The sequence below is a fragment of the Phoenix dactylifera genome, chromosome 1, assembly GCF_009389715.1.
Source record: "Phoenix dactylifera cultivar Barhee BC4 chromosome 1, palm_55x_up_171113_PBpolish2nd_filt_p, whole genome shotgun sequence".
Classification (NCBI taxonomy): Eukaryota; Viridiplantae; Streptophyta; class Magnoliopsida; order Arecales; family Arecaceae; genus Phoenix; species Phoenix dactylifera.
Window position 1 is genome coordinate 8,734,361 of NC_052392.1, and position 20,007 is coordinate 8,754,367.

Here is a 20,007-nt window from a genome sequence, read left to right on the forward strand (position 1 = left end):
GGTGCAAAAGAGAAAAAAGGGACTGAGTGAGGGGTCATTGATCCGATCAAATCCAGGCTCCAGTAGGCTTGCTGGTGGCTGGAACTCCAGTATCTGATAGGGGCCAACATAGAAAAAGAGGCGAAGGCCTCAGTAACGAACGCCAGCAGCGGAGATGGCTGGAGAAAAAAGAAAAGTGAAAAAGGGGGTCAAAATAGGGGAGGGGTTTTCAACAAAATATAATGATCTTTCGAGAAAATTTCCAGCTGACAATGACTCGACAACAAAGGGAAAAAAATAGAGAAAGAAATTAAGGAGATATTGAGGGCTTCATACCTCACCTCCAGCAAGTTTTCATGGCCAACACAGTGAGAGATTTTGACGGCAAAATCTATGGAAATTTGACGATGAAATCCGCAGAGAACTAGCAGTGATCGGCCGTGAGAGTGAGAGGGAGGTGGGATCTCTTAAATAGATGTGGAGGCAGAAAGAAACGAGCATAAAAGGAAGAGATAGTTTTGAATTGTTTGGCTTGATTACTATTTGCTTGTATCTCAGTTCAATATATAGATATTTACAAGTAACAGAATTCAGTATCTAAAGGAGTACAGTTAGGATTCACAACAGCTACATTTGTTACAGACATTAGGAAGAGTTCGAATCTGTCAAACTGATTGAGATGGCAAAACTGATTGAGATTTTTCTGCATAATTTTTGCACTGCTCTCTGACTAGGTCTTGTGATACTCTAACACCCCCCTGCAAACTGATGGGGAGGGCATACACCATTAGTTTGTGACGCAAAAACTGAAACCGAGCTGTTGGATGACCTTTTGTGAATATGTCAGCAACCTGATCATGTGTGGATATATGCTTCACCTGAATGTCACAATTAACCACCTTCTTCCTAATGAAATGGTAATCGACTTCTATATGTTTTATTCTTGCATGAAATACTGGATTTGAGGCCAATGCAATGGCTCCAATATTATCACACCATAAGATTGGTGAAGAGGCCAAAATAACATGTAATTCTTTTAGTAACATGCGAATCCAATACATCTCTGCAGTTGCCAAGGCCATGCTTCTGTATTCAGCTTCTGTACTTGATCTGGACACAATCCCTTGTTTTTTTGCACTCCAGGAGATAAGGTTCCTGCCAAGAAAAATACCATATCCACTTGTACTTTTCCTGTCATCTGGATTTCCAGCAAAGTCAGAATCACAAAATGCATTCAAAGTAATAGTAGATGGTGAATAATGAAGACCAAAATCAACTGTCCCTTTTAAATAGTGGAGCACTCTCTTGACAGCAACCCAGTGAGGTTCCCTTGGACTATGCATAAACTGACACAGTTGGTTTACGGCATAGGATATATCTGGTCTAGAAATTGTGCAATATTGAAGAGCTCCAACAACACGTCTGTACTCAGTCGGATCAAGAAGCAATTCACCTTGTTGAGACGATAATTTCGTACCAGATATGATAGGACACGCCAATGGTTTGGCGCCAATCATTTTGGTACTTTCCAGCAAATTAGTAATGTATTGTGCTTGCCTTAGGTGCAGACCCAAGGTGTCTCTGGATGCCTGAACACCAAGAAAATAGCTCAACTCTCCTAGGTCCTTGATGTGAAAACTCAACTTCAACTGTTCAATAAATCTGAGAATTGCCTCTTTGTCTGAACCTATTATCATGATGTCATCTACATATACCAACACAAACATTTTTAATTTGTCAGTACAGTAGGTGAATAAGGAATAGTCAATTTTGGATTCAGAAAATCCAAAATCAAGAAATTGCTGGGAGAGCCTGCGAAACCAAGCTCTAGGGGCTTGTTTGAGCCCGTAGAGTGATTTGTGGAGGCGACAGACAAAATCTGGATTATTTTCATCTATGAAACCACGGGGCTGTTCCATGTAGACTTCTTCATCTAGGACACCATGCAAGAAGGCATTGGAAACATCTAACTGCCTTATATTCCAATTGAAAGTTACTGCAAGTGCTAACACCAACCGAATTGTGGTAGGTTTCACAACTAGAGAGAACGTTTCATAGTAATCTATACCAGAACGTTGATCAAATCCTTTCGCTACCAACCTCGCTTTGTAGCGTTCAATGCTACCATCTGGATTCCGCTTGATTTTATACACCCATTTGTTCCTCACAACATGTTTATTTGATGGTTTTGGACAGAGGGACCATGTTCCATTCTCCATCAATGCATCAAATTCACACCCCATAGCAGTACGCCACTCTGGTTTTGACACTCCCTGTGTGTAGCAAGATGGCACAATTTCAGGAACAATACTGGACAGGACTTTGAGAGGATATCGAGTAGCATAAAAGGTCTTATAATCAGGATACTGTTTTGGTTTGGAATTTCCAGTTTTGGACCGAGTTATGATTTCTCGATGGGTAGTGGAAGTTGTTGTGGTTTCTGTCGTTGGCTGAGTGAATGGAATCAGAACAGGTGGGTTCAACTCAGGCAGGGTAAGTGACTGTGAGGTTGGAGTTGAGTTGGACTCAAGAACTGGTATTCCTGCATGTGATGGAGATATATTGTTATCTCCAAAATTATACGGTGTAGATTCCTGTAAAATAGGAAGAGGCATATGTGGAATGGTCTCTGATTGGTTATCAGAATTCTGGTGCACAAAGATATCTTCATGAGAATTACTTTGCACATTCGACAATAAAGGAACTGAAATTGGTATAAGAGACATACCTGGTGACATATCACTCATTTTGACTGATGAGATTGAGCATTTATCCATTGCAGGAAAAGAGTCTTCATTAACTACTACATGTCTCGACACATACACTCTTCCTGTGTCCAAGTCTAAGCATCTATATCCTTTCTGTTGGCTGGTATATCCTAGAAACACACATTGCTTGCTTCGAAAAGATAATTTGTGGTTTTCATAGGGTCTTAAAAATGGATAACAGGAACACCCAAAGATTCTAAGATCAGAATAATTCGGCATCTTTTTGTGAAGAACAAAATATGGTGATAAATTATTCAGAATCCTCGTAGGTAAACGGTTTATTAAAAATACTGATGTTATGAAAGCATCAACCCAGTAATTATTCGGTAGGTGTGCTTTTGCTAAAAGAGATAAACCTATTTCTTGAATATGTCGATGTTTTCTCTCAGCAATGCCATTTTGCTGAGAGGTATGTGGACAAGTTAAACGATGAAGTATCCCGTGCGTTGATAAAAATTCTTTAAATTCGTTTGACAAATATTCTCCATCGTTATCTGATTGTAATTGCTGAATCTTACAAGTAAATAAATTTTCGACAAGAGTTTTATATTTTTGAAAGATAGAAAATACATCAGATTTATAACGCATGGGATACATCCATGTGAATCTGCTAAAATCATCGACAAATAAAACATAATAGCGGCAACCACCAATCGAGGTTACTGGGGATATCCAAACATCAGAATGGATGAGAGCTAAAGGTCTTGTAGATTGCCATGTGGAATCACTAAAGGGTAGGCGTTTAGCTTTTCCTAGTTGACAGGACTTACAAAAACTTAACTTATTGGCAGATTCCTTAACCGGCAGATAACCAAGTAAATGGTCTAAAGTTGATTTTGAAGGGTGTCCTAACCTATCATGCCAGTGATCCAATGTAGTCTTTATTCCCAGCTTTGCAATGAGACATCGAAGTTTATTTGAAGCACTCTTGTGTCCAACAAACGGATAAAGGCCATTCTCAACCAGCCCGTGGAGCAATAGTCGCCCTGTCTTGTTCTCCTTTACACAAAAATCAACCCCAGTCAGTATAAAGTAACAATCATTATCAAGACAAAATTTATTAATGGATAAAAGATTGGTGGAAGCATTTGGGCAGTGAAGGATGTTGTTAAGATTAAAGGATGATTTGCCAATGTTTATGGAGGTTGATCCAGTGTTTTGAATCACTAAACCTGAGCCATTGCCCACCGTGACAGTGTCTTGACCTTCGTAGGGCTGCTGGTTTGTCAAATTTGCAGCATTGGCGGTGATATGAGTGTTTGCCCCACTATCAGCATACCAAACTTGTTGATCATAAGTGTTGGTGGCCTCTGCTGCCATGGCTGCAAGATCAACTGGTGGTAACCTTCCCTGAAAAGAAAAATCAAAACGGTGATAACAATCTAGTGCAGTGTGTCCACGCTTGCCACAGATTTGGCAAACTGGTCTGTCATTGTTGGCCTGGATTGGACGAGTAGCACTGGTAGCGTTGTTAGAACCATGGTTTTGATTAGGTGCAGGCTGCTGCTGAAACTTGGGAAGGTTGTTATGAGGCTTTGGTTTCTTCATGAACTGCTATCCTCTAGTCTTTGTAGCTGCAAAAGCAAAATGATTATCCGGAGCTTGAAGGTTTTGAGCATCAAGGAGGGTCTCGAAGCTCAATAACTCAGCCTGAAAATCATCAATGCTAAATTCCTTTTCACGGCACGCAAAATTGAATGAAGTTATAAATGGAGTGAAATTGGATTTCAATCCATCAAGGAGGAAACTGATCAGATCCTAATCATCAACAGGTTTTCCAGCGGCTGTAAGTTGATCAGCAAGTCCTTTTGCCTCTTCAAGAAAATCAGCACAAGATCGATTTCCCTGAGTAATGGTCTGTAATTGTCTCTTGAGGAGAGCAATTCGAGACCTAGATGTAGAGGAAAATCTGGTTTGAAGGGAGTCCCAAACCTGTTTGGATGTCTTCATACCATAGACAGAAGATACTAGCTTTTCTGTAATTGAAGCTAGTAACCAACTTTAGACACAGGTGTCTTTCTTGAACCACACTGCGTAAGCTGGGTTTGATGTTCCATCTGGAAGAGTTTTTGCTGGAGCAGGATCAGCTCCATCCATGCTGCCAACAAGATCGTGGCTCCTCAGAAAGACAAGGAATTGGATGCTCCATGGCAGATAATTGGAGCCGACCAATTTGTGAGACTCAGGTTGAGAATTTGTCTGAATGGATGGATTTGGTAGGTTGGTAGATTCGAGTGAGGCCATTGGACTTGTGTTTTGATGTTTTGGTGCGGAAGCGTATTGACTAGGATTAGGCGTTTGCCTTTGAGGGCTCTGATACCAAGAAAGAAACGAGCATAAAAGGAAGAGATAGTTTTGAATTGTTTGGCTTGATTACTATTTGCTTGTATCTCAGTTCAATATATAGATATTACAAGTAACAGAATTCAGTATCTAAAGGAGTATAGTTAGGATTCACAATAGCTACATTTGTTACAGACGTTAGGAAGAGTTCGAATCTGTCAAACTGATTGAGATGACAAAACTGATTGAGATTTTTCTGCATAATTTTTGCATTACTCCCTGACTGGGTCTTGTGATACTCTAACAGAGGCTAGGGTTCTTTCTAGCCTTTGCCATCTTTCCACTATGGAAGTTGTTGAGGTAAAAGATTTCCACCATGGGGAGTTTTTTTTAAAAAAAAATTGCCTAGGGGTTTTGAGCCAGTCTCAAAAATGGTTGGTTCAGTGGACCCAGCCATCACAATCCCTACTTTTTAATTTTATGCTACCCCAACCTTTGAGGGTTAATTCTTCTAAAATCAAACCTCCCTCCTCTTGCCCAAGTAGCAAGGGATGTCACCATTTGAGCAAGCACATTGTGATTAGTTATTTAATAACTTGAAAATAATTATGGGAGTCAAGTAATGCTACAAGGCTCCCATTATGTGCGCACAAATAGTTCTTTCATCACATGGCACAAGGAGATTGGTGCAACTCATACCTTTGTTGCTATATATGGCAGGCCGATTGCAAAGTCAGCATTTGTAGGTGTGAGGAGCTTTTCGTCTGTGCATAATTAATTAGCAACCCATGCATTTTTTAAGTATCATATTATTTAAATATATTTTCTAATCATAAATCGCTCTTGCAGCAATCAAACATGATAACTAATCATTTATATAAAAAATAATACCTCACGAATATATAAAAAAAAAAGCAGAAGCAACCTGCACGACTCGAGATTATCGGATACAATTTCTACATATACCAACTTTTTTTACGGTGTCTAGAGTAACTCGATGCACTTAAGTTTTACATAAAAAAAACTTGATCAATTGAAGGAAAGAGTTAGGAATATCTAATTGCTAAAAGATTGTGTAATTTCTACTGGAGAGATCGTTTATGGGATACTGGATAAGGTAAGAAAACTAATTAGGAGCTAAACTTTTAATAGAATGAAAAGTAGCGAACTAATAAGCTCGAGAATTCCGGGTTACAGCCTGCAGGACCGTCGAACTGTCAGCTGCAGCAGCAGAGCTTGGGCAGCGTGAAAAAGTATTTTTTTTGCGAGCAGGAGACTGAGAGTGGAGCACATCACCGTGGAAGGCTCGACTATGATGATAAATTGGATACGAGAAAAGAGGTGGAGGAGGGATGCGAGCCCTCTACTTCACGATATTCGGCAAATAATGGGAGAATGTAGCGCCTTTCAGATAGTACATATCTACCGAAAGGTGAACCAAACCACTGATTGGGTTGCTATTTATGCGGCTCAGCATTCTAAAGAGGTTCTCTGAACTCATCAGGGGCTTCTTCTGCACCGTTGTGCCAGGTTCTTGTTCTTGATTCGGTTAGCTGCATTGATACTAGAGTAGGATGAGCAACTATTGTACCAAAATAAATAAATAAACAAATAAATAGAGTGGCCCAAAGGGATGTATACTTTGTAAAATGGGACGGGTTATTTATCAAATCCTTTCTCTTTATAACCCTTCGTCCGTTCGGCCCCGAGAAGGAGGACTAGTGCGCCCATGGCGGTCTCTCTGAGGCGCTTCTACTCCTTCCATCTCTTCTTCGAGGGTTCTTGGCGTCCTTTCTCCCCTCAAATTCCTCCAACATTCCCTCCCCTTCCGCGATCTAGCTCGTCCGCCGACGCCGAGATGTCCCACGGAGACGCCGCCGCCCTCCACCACTCCTCCCAGCCGGACTTCGACGATATCGCGAACCTCATCAACGCCAGCGTCCAGTCCAGCCCAGCCACCGTCCTCCCTGCTCGGTCCCCCAGCCCTCCCTGCGCCTCCATCCCCGTCTTCTCCTTCCCCTTCGTCCCCTCCGGTCTCCCACCGCTGCCCTTCTCCAACAAAAAGCCGCTGCCAGCTCCCCCGCCGCCTTCCGGGGCCTGTCCTTCTCTTCCGGATTCTCTCGCTAGGGCATCGCCGCCGATGGATTCGGACCGCCACCCAGCACGCTGGCGGGGCCCGTCTGGGACACCGTCAAGAGGGATCTGACCCGGATCGTGACCAATCTGAAGCCGGTGGTGCTCCCGAACCCTAACCGGGAGGATCCGGGGAAGGCTTTTAGGGATTGGGACCTGTGGGGGCCCTTCTTCTTCATCGTATTTCTTGGGCTCATTCTATCTTGGTCGGCCTCGGTGAGAAAGGTACCAAGAAGCGCAGATTATTATATGTTTTCTTTCCTGATTGTTTGCATCTATTACATATTTGTTATTAGGATCTTGGAAGAACACAAGGACCCTCGTCGAATGTAGCCATATGTTAAAAGAGAAATGGAGTATTAATCAATGTTTGCAAATTGGGCTCTTAGTTCGTTCCAGTCATCGCATATGTCTCCTAGATCTTGGATGAATAAAGCGCTGCTTTCATATGATATTACCACTCATAAAAATAAAGTTTCCAAGCTAGAGTCTTGATGGAATAGTATGTCTTGAACAATGATTAAGCGACAAGGTTGGTAAAGGAAGAATTATATTAGGATACCGAAACTGTCAAATGAAGGTTTATGTGCAAAACTGGCGATTCTTGGATGTGAATTTAGTTCTGATAGGGTTGGCTTTTTCATGGAACGGATGTTCTCCGACATGGTTGGTTGAAAGTTCTATTTTCTATTATAGGAGGTAAAGAAACTAAGGAAGAGTGATAATGAAATGGTTTCTTTGATGGTTAACTTTGATCATTTGATGAGACTTGATATGCCTATATCTGATCATTTTTTTCTTCTTTTTAATTTCTTGGTACAGAATCGAGGCCGTCAACTTTTCTAGCTTGGATGCATGTGGTTGTGCATCCTGAGTTAGAGAGTTGGATTAAGGGTGTACTTACACAAAGGAGATGGAATCTACCAAAATATCATTTTAGAGCGTTTTTTAGATTGTGGAAAGGAAGTCTGAAAATTTGAAGAAAAGAGGCATTTGAGAGCTTGATTAAAATTTAAGCAAATCAAATGTAAGAACAAATATGTGCCTCTGATGGAGAGAGGAGATGGGAATCTGATAGCAATTAAGGAAATTTGAAGTGTGTTATAAGTATGAGAAGAAAGGGTGAAGAATTGGTTTGGAGATTTTATATAATAATGGTTTGGTTGAGGGGCAGGGATCAATTTGCCAAACTTATTTTACAAAACGGCAAATGAGAGGAGAAGAATTAATTTTATATAAGATAGGAGAAAGCAATGTTATAGAAGATAATAAATTACTATAGGTGGTTGAGTGTCTTGAATGTTTTGATAGAGGGGTTGCACATTATTGTAATTGATAGTCAAACAGGAGCTTGAGAAGTGCTAGATGAAGAGAAAATAGGTAATGGTGTCCATCATGTAAGAATTAAAGTTTTGTTAGTCTGATCTTCATTACAAAGACACCAAGGATTGCCCACCAAACCCAAAATTTCGGACCATAAAATTTTGCCTTTTTACTTGATGCTTAGAAACACGAAGATCATTCTTAGCCCAACTTTGGTTTTGCCTGATTAATTACATGAGCTTGCCTGCATATGTTTGGAACAACCTTCAGAAGGCATCCCACAATGGGAAAAACTTGTATTAAGAAGAGATCAAACTTAGCGTTGTGTAATTTAGCTTTAGGAGGACAAAACATTTTCAGGTAACATCTTTGTGACTTTGCAAGGAAGGTTTCATGTTACGTTTGAATAGGGGTGAAGTTTGTTCAGGTATGGCATAATTTTGTAAATAGGTGAACCCAACTTAACCCATTTATTAAATGGGTTAGGTTTAGGTTTAGTGTCCTAACCCGTATGACTTGTTTTGACTCATTTAATAATTAGGTCAGGTGGATATGGTTATGACCCGCCATTTAAAACTTGTTCAACCCTTTAAAAACCCATTTAACTTGGATATGTTTGTTAAACAGGTTATGCAGGTTGGCTTGAATTTGGATTTGCCTGCTTAATAAATAGATCAGATTTGAGTTGACCATTGTCTAACCTGACCCATACCCGACTAGTTTTGAAGTTTCTTAATTGTTCTTTTGGCAAGGTGAAGGATTGATTGTTACTTGTTAGTGTGGAACAGGTGGTGAGAGGGTTAAAGAAGTTAAAAAGGTTTAGCATTTCGCCTTCTTGCTCAACAAATAATATAAAAAAGGGTTTTTTGCATGAATAGAGAGGAGAGATTCAGAAGATGGATCGAGTCCACGTTCGAATTCGGAAGAGGAGAGATTTGGAAGTAGCGTGGATTTTTTTTTTTACCGTTTGTTTTGGGGGATCATGAAAACAGGGCATTGCGGGGGAAGAAGGCGATCGCGATCGTGAGCAGGATCGTGATTCCCAGCGGGAACAGAAAAGTAATTTCAAAATCCTATTTTATTTTTAATTAAAATAATATTGTTTTCATTAATGGTGTTAGAAGAACCGTTATATTACGGCATTTGTGCAAAAGCAGTGTTTGATGAGGGTATAGATATAAATATAAATTTTAAGAGGGTATTCATGCAAATTTGAATTTTTAGAAGGGTATTTATGCAAATAACCCTATAAAAAATGGATGTTTCAGAAAACCAAGTGTTGATATTTCCAGGATGTTTGAAGATGCATTATGTGGTTTGCTGTACATCAAAGCAATGAGGATGTCATTCTCCTTAGGTCTGAATTATATGGACATTAGCTGTTCCCGTGTTCTCTTTCTCTTACTCCGTAGTTTATATCTTGCTTTTCCATTATACCTGGCTAAGGAAATTGCAGCTTCTTGCACTTTTTCCTTGATTGCTTAATTTTTTATATGATATTAAATCCCCTCTTTTTAGGTTTGACTCATATGGACATTAGCTATTCTTGTTTTTCTCTCTTTTGCTCTGTAATTTATATCTTTCTTTTCCATTCTACCTTGTTAAGGAAATTTCAGGCATCTTGCTCTTTCTCCTTGATTGCTTCAGTTTTTATTTATTTAGTATGATGTTAATTCCCCATTGTTATTAGCATCATGTTTGATTCCTGATCTTTTGAACTTTACATGAGAAGAGTTTGGTTTTCATATACGCTCTTAGAAAGCTAAATCTGGTTTTTGGCGACTTTCATTTAAGTAGCCAGACCTTTTGGTACCCTTTCCTAGGTTTAGTTCTTAAAAGATTTGTCTTGGACAAGTTAACTTGCTTCCTCACTGAGGTGCTCCTTGTTATAATGTGTAGGCCATTTCAATAGCATCAGTTGCTTAAGTGATTGATAATCTTGAGCAACAGCCCAAGGATCAAAAGAAGATGCATGTTTCCCTTTGGGTGCGCTCTTAGTTCTTTTATACACTGACAGTCGATGACAAGGGGAGCAAGAATCACAAGTTGATAGTTTAATGCCTTCTTTGAAATGAGTTGACCATCTAACATGTCATAGTTTGCTTAGGTGCTTTTCAAACCTTGAGGAAGGGTTTAAAGAAGATGAATGATGCCGTTTTTGGTGCGAGATTAATGCTTTGCTTTAAGAAGTCTTTTCGAATTAGTTCCGCTTTTAGGGTCTGGATTGTAAGTTTATTTTCTTGCAGAATATCTTATTTTCTTTGATTTTCTTGTTATACTTTTCCTTAATTATTAGGTTGTATATCTTGAGGACTCACTTTCAGAACTTGAACACATGTTAGCAGGAAATTTTTTTCTACTAGCAGGTTTCCTTTACTAGTTTTGTGAAATCTGAACCCTTGGGTTTGATTTGGAGCTTTGTGAAGATGAACTTGAGAGGTAGCCGCATCATAGGGCTTGACCTTAAGGAAAAAGAGTTGGGCCCTTTGCTGGTGTAGGTTATTTTCTTGATAGTGTGTAAGTTAATTGGAAGGGTGAAAAATTTCATAGAATAATTTTGAGTTTTGCCTTGGAGTATTGTATGCACCTTGGAGTGTTCTATTTTTCTACATTTTTTTTGGCTTGAATTATTGAACTCTATGTAAAGTTTCAGTAAGTTGTTAATCATCAGAGATAAGGCAATGGTACCAGTGTTGTCAGTGGTGCTCTAGGCACTTTGCTGTGCACTCGGACAAGGTGAGAAAATCCCTGAATGCCTCAATGAAACCCCAGCTAAGGCAGGTTTACTAACACGACGCCAAGGCAGGTGCTTGGGACAGAGCAAGAGGCATTTGGGCAAGTGCCTCTCCAATGTCTAACCCTGTTCTTCCTGTCTTGCTTCACCCATTCTGTCAAAAGCTTTTTAGCTCGATTATGATACTAAGTTTGGTCTATTTGAGCCCTTGTAAATAAAGGACTATTCTAGGATGTTCAATGGGTTAGTGATTTGTGGTATGTGTTTCTTCGAACCATGAAAGATATTTTGGGAAGTGGTATTTTGCTGTTATGTTTGAACTTTAAAGCTATTTCAAGAGCTCTAGTGGTTTAGTTTTGCTGACTTTTGTTTAAAATACATTGTGGCAAGTGGTGCTTCGATGCCGTGTTGAAAGATATGAAACATGATATAAAATGTTCAAAATTATCACGATTTATGATGTTGAAACTTGAATAAGTAATCTTATAGTGCAATGGTTAAACTTTTTATGGATTAGCATGTTGCTCTCTTTAGGCAAATGCCTTTATGGCGTCTAGTGTCTCGGGCAATATGAGGGTCTTATTGTTTTGAGGATGCCTTTTGCTTTTGTCAATGATGGGGATATCAAAGCCTTTCATTCAGATGATCTAGAGCCCCTAGATTGAGTCAGATTCGGATTGGGTCCATTTGAGTCCGAGTTATTTTCTTTTATTGCATTATTTGCTTTTGTCTTAGTCAAGTCAATTTGGTCAGTTGTTTTGTTATTAGACTAGTCAATTGGATTTATGTAATTGGGTCAATTTAAATTTAGTCAGTGTCAATTGATTGATTTGGTCAATTGATTACTAACTTAGTCAAGATGTAAGGTCTATATAAAAACCACCCCTCTCATGTATGAGGCAATAGATGATTGAATGAAAAAATCCTAACCTCCCTCTTGTTCTTTTTCTTCCTCCTCCTCTTTTCTTCTTCTTCCTGCGTCTCTATAATCTCTTTTTCCTTCTCTCCCTTGTTCTTCCTCCTTCTCTTCTCCTGTAGTGTCCGTCATCAGTCAACTTTGCACTAGTGGAATCTTCTTTTTATTCTTTATATGTTGAAGAGTGTGACCATTTAAACTATGTTGATCAGTGTTCATCGTACCGCCCCGAGCCATTTGGTTCTAAGCGTACTGAATCATACCAAGGGTGAACCAGCGTGGTTTCATCCCTTGGTTTGAGCAATCAGGTGAGGGAGGGAGAGAGAAGGAGAGAGAGGGAAGGAGAGAGGGGGGAGAGAGAGGCCGATAGAGACCCTTCCACTGCTCAGAAAGAGGGAGAGAGGGCTTGGAAGCCCCCCTCCTCCGCATTTCATTTCGAAACTTGAAACAGGGGATCCTATTTTTTTTCCATTTTTCAACTGAAAGCAGCAAATGGTTTGCCGACTTGCTTCAATGAAGTCTGCAAACTATTTGCGGACTTCAATACAATTTTTTTTAAAAAAAATACAGTTCATCCCCATACCGTATCATTCTGGTTGCCTACTGGTATAGGTCCCAATACCGGTTCGGCAAACCTTGATGTTAACCACTAGAATTTGTCTTCATTTTGTGAGCCCAACTATCTTGGAGTCTGAACCATTTTGTAACTGAGTGGGTTTTTTCATGGGCCTAGACAGGTCAGTGAATAGAACTGAGTTGGCTGCATGGGCTTAGATCAAGCATATCAGGCCAATAGGGAATTAAAAGTCATGGGAGGTTGGTTCCAAGATGTTCCCAATTCATTTTTTTTTTCTTTTAGAATTTTATTATGCATGCATCTGAATGATGTTTGAATTTCTGACCAGGTCATGGGAGGTTGGTTCCAAGATGTTCCCAATTCATTTTTTTTTTCTTTTAGAAATTTATTATGCATGCATCTGAATGATTTTTGAATTCCTGACCAGTATCAGGATACTACTGCTGTCACTTTAATTCACACCCTCAGGCACCTTGTCACCAATGACCAATTATCTTCTCAACTGTCACATTGTCTCCTCTAATTAATCTCTCCAAGAGTTCTGCTTTTTATTCACAATCTGCAGCATGATGAATTGAGCATGAAGTAAGGTGACATCAATTCAGGCATATGTAATGCTGTTAGAGTGGTTCATAAATATGGTGGTTGCTTGTCATTGGCAATCTATCATGTAGATGATTGTTGTGGAACATGACTTGTTTATGTCATAACGAGGTTTGCCATTGTGGTTCCTATATTATATTGGATATTTGTTTGTTGGTCTATGCGTACCCATATGAAAATCTATTGAGACAATTGGTTGGTGAGTGTTAATTACTTGATTGTGTCTAATGCATCTAGTAACCTGAAAGTATCACAAATATTAGTATCTTTGGAAGGCAACAATGCAGTTCTCTACTTTTTAACACTGATGCTGATGTTTGTCTACGGTCATACAAGCATATTTGTCCACTATTCTCTAATGAATATCAGTAGAAGCTTATGGAGACACTCCTGCAGGATATGCTGTCTTTGCTTCTCTTCATAAACATTGTTCTACCGGTCATAAAGGGTATGCTTTTAATTAAAGGGGATATATTGTATAATCCTCTTAGTATTTCAATATCAAAAGACAAGTCAACAATATGGTGCACTCAAACATGCTCTGTGGCAATTATCTTTAAGCATATCCTGGTTAAATTTTTAATTGGTACAATCAGTATTAACCAAATAGCTTTCTTATTCACCAACAATAGTTCATATTTTTAATTTTACATAGTACTTTGACTGTAATCTTGTATGACGTGCATCCTTTCTTTATAGCCACACAGCATGCCTTCACCTAACAGTTCTTTTTATTCTACCTGTTACGGGGGAACTAAGCCGCCATGCTCCACGTGACCGGCACGCGCGCCCATGAAGACTACGGCTGTCCTTTGATCCAGCAATCCGACCCCGAGTCGGACATCTTCGGCTCCACAGCCCGACCTCGAGTCGGCTGCCCTTCGATCCAGCAGTCCGGCCCCGAGTCGGACATCTTCGGCTTCGCAGCCCGACCCCGAGTCGGCTGCCCCTTAATCTAGCAATCCGACCCCAAGTCGGATATCCTCAGCACCGCAGCCCGACCCCGAGTCGGCTGCCCCCTGATCCAGCACTCCGACCCCGAGTCGGAGATCTCTTGATAACGACAGGCTGCTTCCCAGAGGCACGCCGAGGCCTCCTGCTCCACTACTCCCTGCAACGGCTGTATCCGATGCTGTTCCACGATCTCCTGTATCAGCCGTACAAAGCGGAACTCCACTACGCCCTGTCATGGCCGTACCCAGCGCTGCTCCACAACGCCCTGTAACGGCCATGTCAGTGGCCACTCCATCGCGCCCCACGATGAGAAACCCCCCTGAGAGACCCCCCAGCCAGGTATATATGCGGCTGGGGAGAGAAGGGGGGTAAGCAATATCTTCCAGAGCACTCTCTTGCTTGCGATTATTATCTCTCCTTCTCCTCCAATCTCCTCTGACTTGATCGTCGGAGGGCCCCCACTACCCCAGTGGTGGTGCGAGGCTTGCTCGCAGGTTTCCCGGTGGAAGGTGGAGCGTAACCAACACCAACCAAGACAACTCAGACGGAACCCCGTTCACACCGCTGTGTCAATCGTTCTCGGTTTGGACCACCAGCAACACTACCCATTCCCATTGTTTCTTCTAGTGATTCAGAAGAATATTGTTCAGGTGTCTAGTTGCACTTTTCGTCTAATTTTTATCAATTTCTCTTCGTATGCAATTCATGAAGTGATATCTATATCAGCTTTAAAGTTCAATTTTTTTTTATGGAATTCTTTTGATATGCAACTTATGTTGATGGTGAACATGTGTTTCTGGTTAGAAAAATAATAGAAAAATGTTGTATACAAGTCATAATTGCTACGAGGGGAAATGGATGCAGGAAACAACATGGTTTTAAGTCACGTGGGATGGGGGTGTCCCAGTTTCTCCACAGAATGGGATGCCCCACTATCCCGCCTCGTCTTGATGGCAGTCTCAATCAAGTCCCATGGGCACTCTCTGCCCCTCTCCCCTTCTTTCCTTTTCTTTCCTTTTCTTTCTTTCTTTCTTTTTCTTCTTTCTTTACTTTCTTCCTTCTTTCCTCTTTTTTCCTTACCTTCCTCTCTTTCCTTTTTCTTCTTCTTTCTTTTCCTTATCCTTATCCTTTCCTTTGCTTCCTTCTTTCTTTCTCTTTCCTTTCTTCCTTCTCTCCTTCATTTCATTCATTTTCTTCTCCCTTCCTCTCTTTCTTTCCTTTTTCTTCTTCTTTCCTTTCACCTTTTCTTTTCTTCTTGTTTCCTTTCTTTCATTCATTTTTTTCTTCTTCTTTTCCCCATGTGGGTCAGTTTTGCAGTTCTGACTCCATTCCAATCCCATTTTCTTACAAGAATTGGACGGAACGGCTGGGACGCTCCCTGTCCCACCGGAACATAGAACCTTGGGAAATGATATTGAGATGGGAAGCAGGAAAAAATGCTTAAAAAATTGCAGTGCGGGAAACAAGTAGTTATACATACATATATATCTTGATGTGTGTATATAACAAATATGTCAAAGAGAGAGACTAGAGAAATTAGTAATAATGGAAGAAAATACACAATTAATATGTAATTTCTTGATGGAGCCAAAGAAGATTTAGTGCCAAGGAGCATTGCTGAAATTGTGTATCAAGTAGGTAACTTTTTAGGATCTAGATTCGTTCCGGTCCCGACTTGGCATGGAAAGGGCTTGTCTTCCAATCGTGGCCATCCATCATTGGCGTGATGACTGTGATTGAGTGGGGTCCATAAGCATGCTACCTCATGTTCTGCTATGGACTCCATCCAATCACGGCCGTCGTGCCAATCACGGATGGCTTAGTCGGAAGACACGGCCTCTTCCATCCAAGTCGAGTTTGGAGAGGATCTCGTCCAACTTTTTATAAAGAAGCTTTATTTTTTGCCTTGTATGTTAGGAATCCCTTGTTTGCCTACCTTCATCCCCTATTTAATTAGAAAATTTCCATCTTGGTATTTCTAGAAGTAGAAACGGAGAAGAGCATGAATTTTCTTTTTTGAGAGGAAGAGAGGACTGCAAAATTGGACTGGCTACATTCATGAACAAGGTTTGTTTGCCCCGAGTTTCCCACATGATCTCATCTGATTACATGTCTTGTGATAACTATAAAACGCTGTTCAATTCGATCCCAATACATTTCCCAAGTGATCTCAACCAGTCATCCGTATGTGACATGATGGGAAAAACTACGGTCTGGGAAACATGTTTCCTGGCTTCTGCATATGAATTGCATAATTACTTACAGTTTTTAAAAAGGTCAGATGAAGAGCAGCAGGTACTGGTCTGCCATTGGGGCAAAAGCATTTGCAAGAAATGGGGCAAAAGTACTGGTCTGCTATTGGGGCAAAAGCATTTGCAAGAACATACCAACTTTCCATTTGTTTATTCTGCATGTTGATGTTAGCTGCATTAGTCCCTTCATTCTAGTCTCGTGATCATCCTCATGCTCATATATCATCTTTGCACCTCCTTTCCAAATTCTATTTCTTTCCTTTCCCTTCTGTCTGCATGCCTACACCGGTATTCCCTTTGGTCTTGGATCTGATTCTTTTTTTGTTTGCCACCTTTGATCATTCTCTTGATATCCATTTTCTATCTGTTTCCCTTCAAGAAGGAAATTCTGGCCAAATACTTGAATGCGATGAGGTTGGTAGTTTGGAGTATTAAGGGCTGTGTTGGAGCAGGTAACAAGGTTGCAGATAGGGTAGTGATGATGGTGCTGGAAGTGAAGCAGGTGGTAGGGGCAGGGCATGCCTTTAGCTGTCTGCAGGTAGGGCTTAACACCCTACAACATTTTATGCTATTGATCTAGGGGAGTGGATTTTAAGAGAATTCTCAGTAATTATTTTTTATTTGCAGTATTTATTTTTCCTAAGAGTAGCTGCCAGTCCGAGGTGTTTGGTGTCGCATTTGCAGTGCTTGCAGCTGGCTCCATAATTCTGATATTGAATGTTTTGCTGCTGGTAAGCATCTCTTTTATTATTAAATTCTGTTTATCTGCAGACATCTAATTACCTCACTAGTGTTTTATTACAGGTTGGGCGCATCATCTTCTTTAGAGTATCAGTCTTCTGCGATATTGCCTGTTTCCTCTGGACGTTGGAGCTCTAATCTGTTTGCTGGGAATCAATGTCATCATCAAGATGTTGGTGGTGTTGGTAATGTGGTCATGGAGTTCCTGGGCTGCATAACCTTTCATGATCAGTTTTTATTTTGTATCTCTCTGTCGGCTTTCTGATCAGTGCCATTGATTGGGGCAACAAGGAGCTGACCGCTGCAGTGCCAAGGAGCTGGGCTGCACACACTTTGTGCTCCTTGGTGTCCTAACTTCGATCAAAATTTAGAGTCACGTACATGGTAACAACCATGTCAATTGCTTCTTTTTTTTTTTTTGATCATATTTATTTATTTTAACAGATTAGAGGAAAAAAATATGCTCTCTTTGGCTTAAAATTGTGAAGTATTTGGTATCTGTTTGTGACTTTGCAAATCCATTTTTTGTACGGTCCAGGAAGCTTCCACATATTAGTTATTACAATGAAGCAGCAAAGAAAAGCCATTTGAAGGTTTGTAAAACTAGCATTTTGCAAAATTTCTTGCACGACATGAGGTTGTAATCTTACATTTCTAGTTTGCTTTTTAGTTTTTTCTTGTTTGTTGTTGCTGCCAAACAAGTAAAGCTTAGCTAAGATTGTCTATGCATTGCCGATGTTACGCACTAACTCCAAACTAGTATCCCTTTTGCTGTCTATAACAGCTACGGAGTTAATGCTTGATAGACTGGTGTGCCGTTCGTAATGATTACGAGAAGTCAGTCTAGGGATTGTGTATCGAAATAGAGTGTTGTTATAGGGAGGTTTTGGGATAAAAGCTACACAAGTATTGCTGTATGTTTTACTTGGTCCTCAGTCAGTGAATACTTTAATGCGTGCATCTGAACCTTGATTAGAGGAGCGCTGGCTGATATATTGTGATTCGTGCATAGCTGGATTATTCTCTGATTTACTTCCGGTGAGCTATTTGGGTACTTGCATGGAAAAGTGAGAAGCATATGTGTGGCCCTTAAATAATAAGTTAGATCGAAGAATTGAATCCTAAAAAACCTATATGTGCGTTTGGACCGGCGCCGATGGATCCAGGTGGCTTTTTTGTCCTTGTGCAACATTACAGGGTGGAAAAGGAATCGCAACTAATAATGAAGGAGTGGAAGGTAGGATATGTGCCTTTCATTTCAGGAACTTGAGGCCAACACGTGAGGTTTCGGAGCCTTTCAACCTTCGCATTCTACTGCCTTCGGCTTACGGCCCTTTTCACTCTTCCTCAGTAGATTCGATTCTCTTCAAAAAGAAACAATAAGGTATCGGCTCGGAATACGTGCCCGCCGTGAGGAAGTGCGACGTAAAATATAAGGAGAGCGGGCTTTGTCCGGAGAGATGTTCTTTCGTCTTTCATTATGAGCGGGTAATTTTTATGGGCAACTTTCTAGAGAAAAGGACATCGTTCAAGCAAACCTAATGCCCATTTGGGATATTATAACGCGTTGGTGAGCAATTAATTATATGATCCAATGGATCCCAAGGCAATAAACATTAAAGGGAAGGGGATAGGGATTTTATATCAACTATCATCAACAGGGCTAGATCACAGGGTTATCAGTCCTTTCCTATTCCTTCTGTTGTTTCTTTCCTATCTGTAAGCCTCAAGGATATTGGGAACCGGGTCAAGGCAGGTTCTGAGCTGAAATTAATGGTCGTGGAGTTTTTTCAACGCTTTCAGCTTTTCTTCTTTATGCCACTGATCTTATGCTTGCGAAGCATACAATCTCTTGCTTCCTCAATGCCCGAGCCTATTTACCACAAAGAAAAATTCTGGGGCTAACCATAGGACTTATTTAATGGACTTGTCAAAATTTTCACCTACTCCCTCAAAGAACCCCCCCTGTATGGGGAGAAAGGAGCGGTTCCTTGTGGTCCAAGGCTTGCTAGCCCATACACTTGCATGGGGGTTTTACTTGCATGGGGACAATGATGAGAGAAGCCTGGGAAAGAACCCCCAAAAGATACTGGTGATAGAGAGGAAGGGGGCATTGGTTAGAGAGCTCTTGAGAGAGAATGCAGGGGAGGAAGAAGAGCGGATGATGATGATATCATCATCTCTGGTTGATGTGAAAGGCCGTATTGGTAACAGCTAAGACGCATATCTAACCTTAAGAATTCCCCTTAAATCTATTAAATAATTAGGAGTCAAACTAAGCGATTAGAAGTTGGAATCCAAAAAGACCTATTTTAACTTGGTTGCGTACTATAAACAGTCCAAGTCCTAGCTGCTTTTCCTATTGGGTCAGGCGACATGGTCGAAACGATTCATTTGTCTGAATCAATCACATAAACCAATAGGCCTTTTGGTCAGGCGACATGGTCGAAACGATTCATTTGTCTGAATCAATCACATAACCAATAGGCCTTTTGGTCAGGCAGGCGACGCGGTTGAAACGGTTCATTTGTCTGAATCAATCACATAAAGCAATAGGTCTAGGCTATGAAGGCATAAGAAAATTTTCCCCTCGCGATGGTGATTATTGACTAATCCTTGGCAGGGCCATCCTTCAAGGTTAAAGAGAAACCTCGAAAGGTGGCCTAATGGAGGCAATTAAAATATAAAACAGGGGCATGTTACCGGGGACGGACAAAACAGGGACACGGACGTTGTTACCTCCC

At 40.7% G+C, this 20,007-nt stretch overlaps 1 protein-coding gene, 1 long non-coding RNA gene and 1 other non-coding gene across 3 annotated transcripts; 1 reads left to right on the forward strand and 2 right to left on the reverse strand.

The window, feature by feature from the left end:
* Positions 1 to 4,375: 4,375 nt before the first annotated feature.
* LOC113463774 lies at positions 4,376 to 4,520 on the reverse strand. The gene has a single exon (XR_003388608.1). It is a non-coding gene; the product is annotated as a small nucleolar RNA Z247 (small nucleolar RNA).
* A 2,196-nt stretch (positions 4,521 to 6,716) lies between these two features.
* On the forward strand, positions 6,717 to 17,941 carry LOC103722498. The gene is given in 5 exon segments (XM_039125657.1): positions 6,717 to 7,144; positions 7,147 to 7,388; positions 16,902 to 17,060; positions 17,150 to 17,253; positions 17,327 to 17,941. Coding segments are annotated over 4 exon segments (864 nt in total). The 5' UTR covers positions 6,717 to 6,759; the 3' UTR covers positions 17,228 to 17,253; positions 17,327 to 17,941.
* On the reverse strand, positions 12,623 to 15,356 carry LOC113463772. The gene is made up of 2 exons (XR_003388606.2): positions 14,876 to 15,356; positions 12,623 to 14,056 (listed from the first exon to the last, which is right to left on the reverse strand). It is a non-coding gene; the product is annotated as an uncharacterized LOC113463772 (long non-coding RNA).
* Positions 17,942 to 20,007: the final 2,066 nt, after the last annotated feature.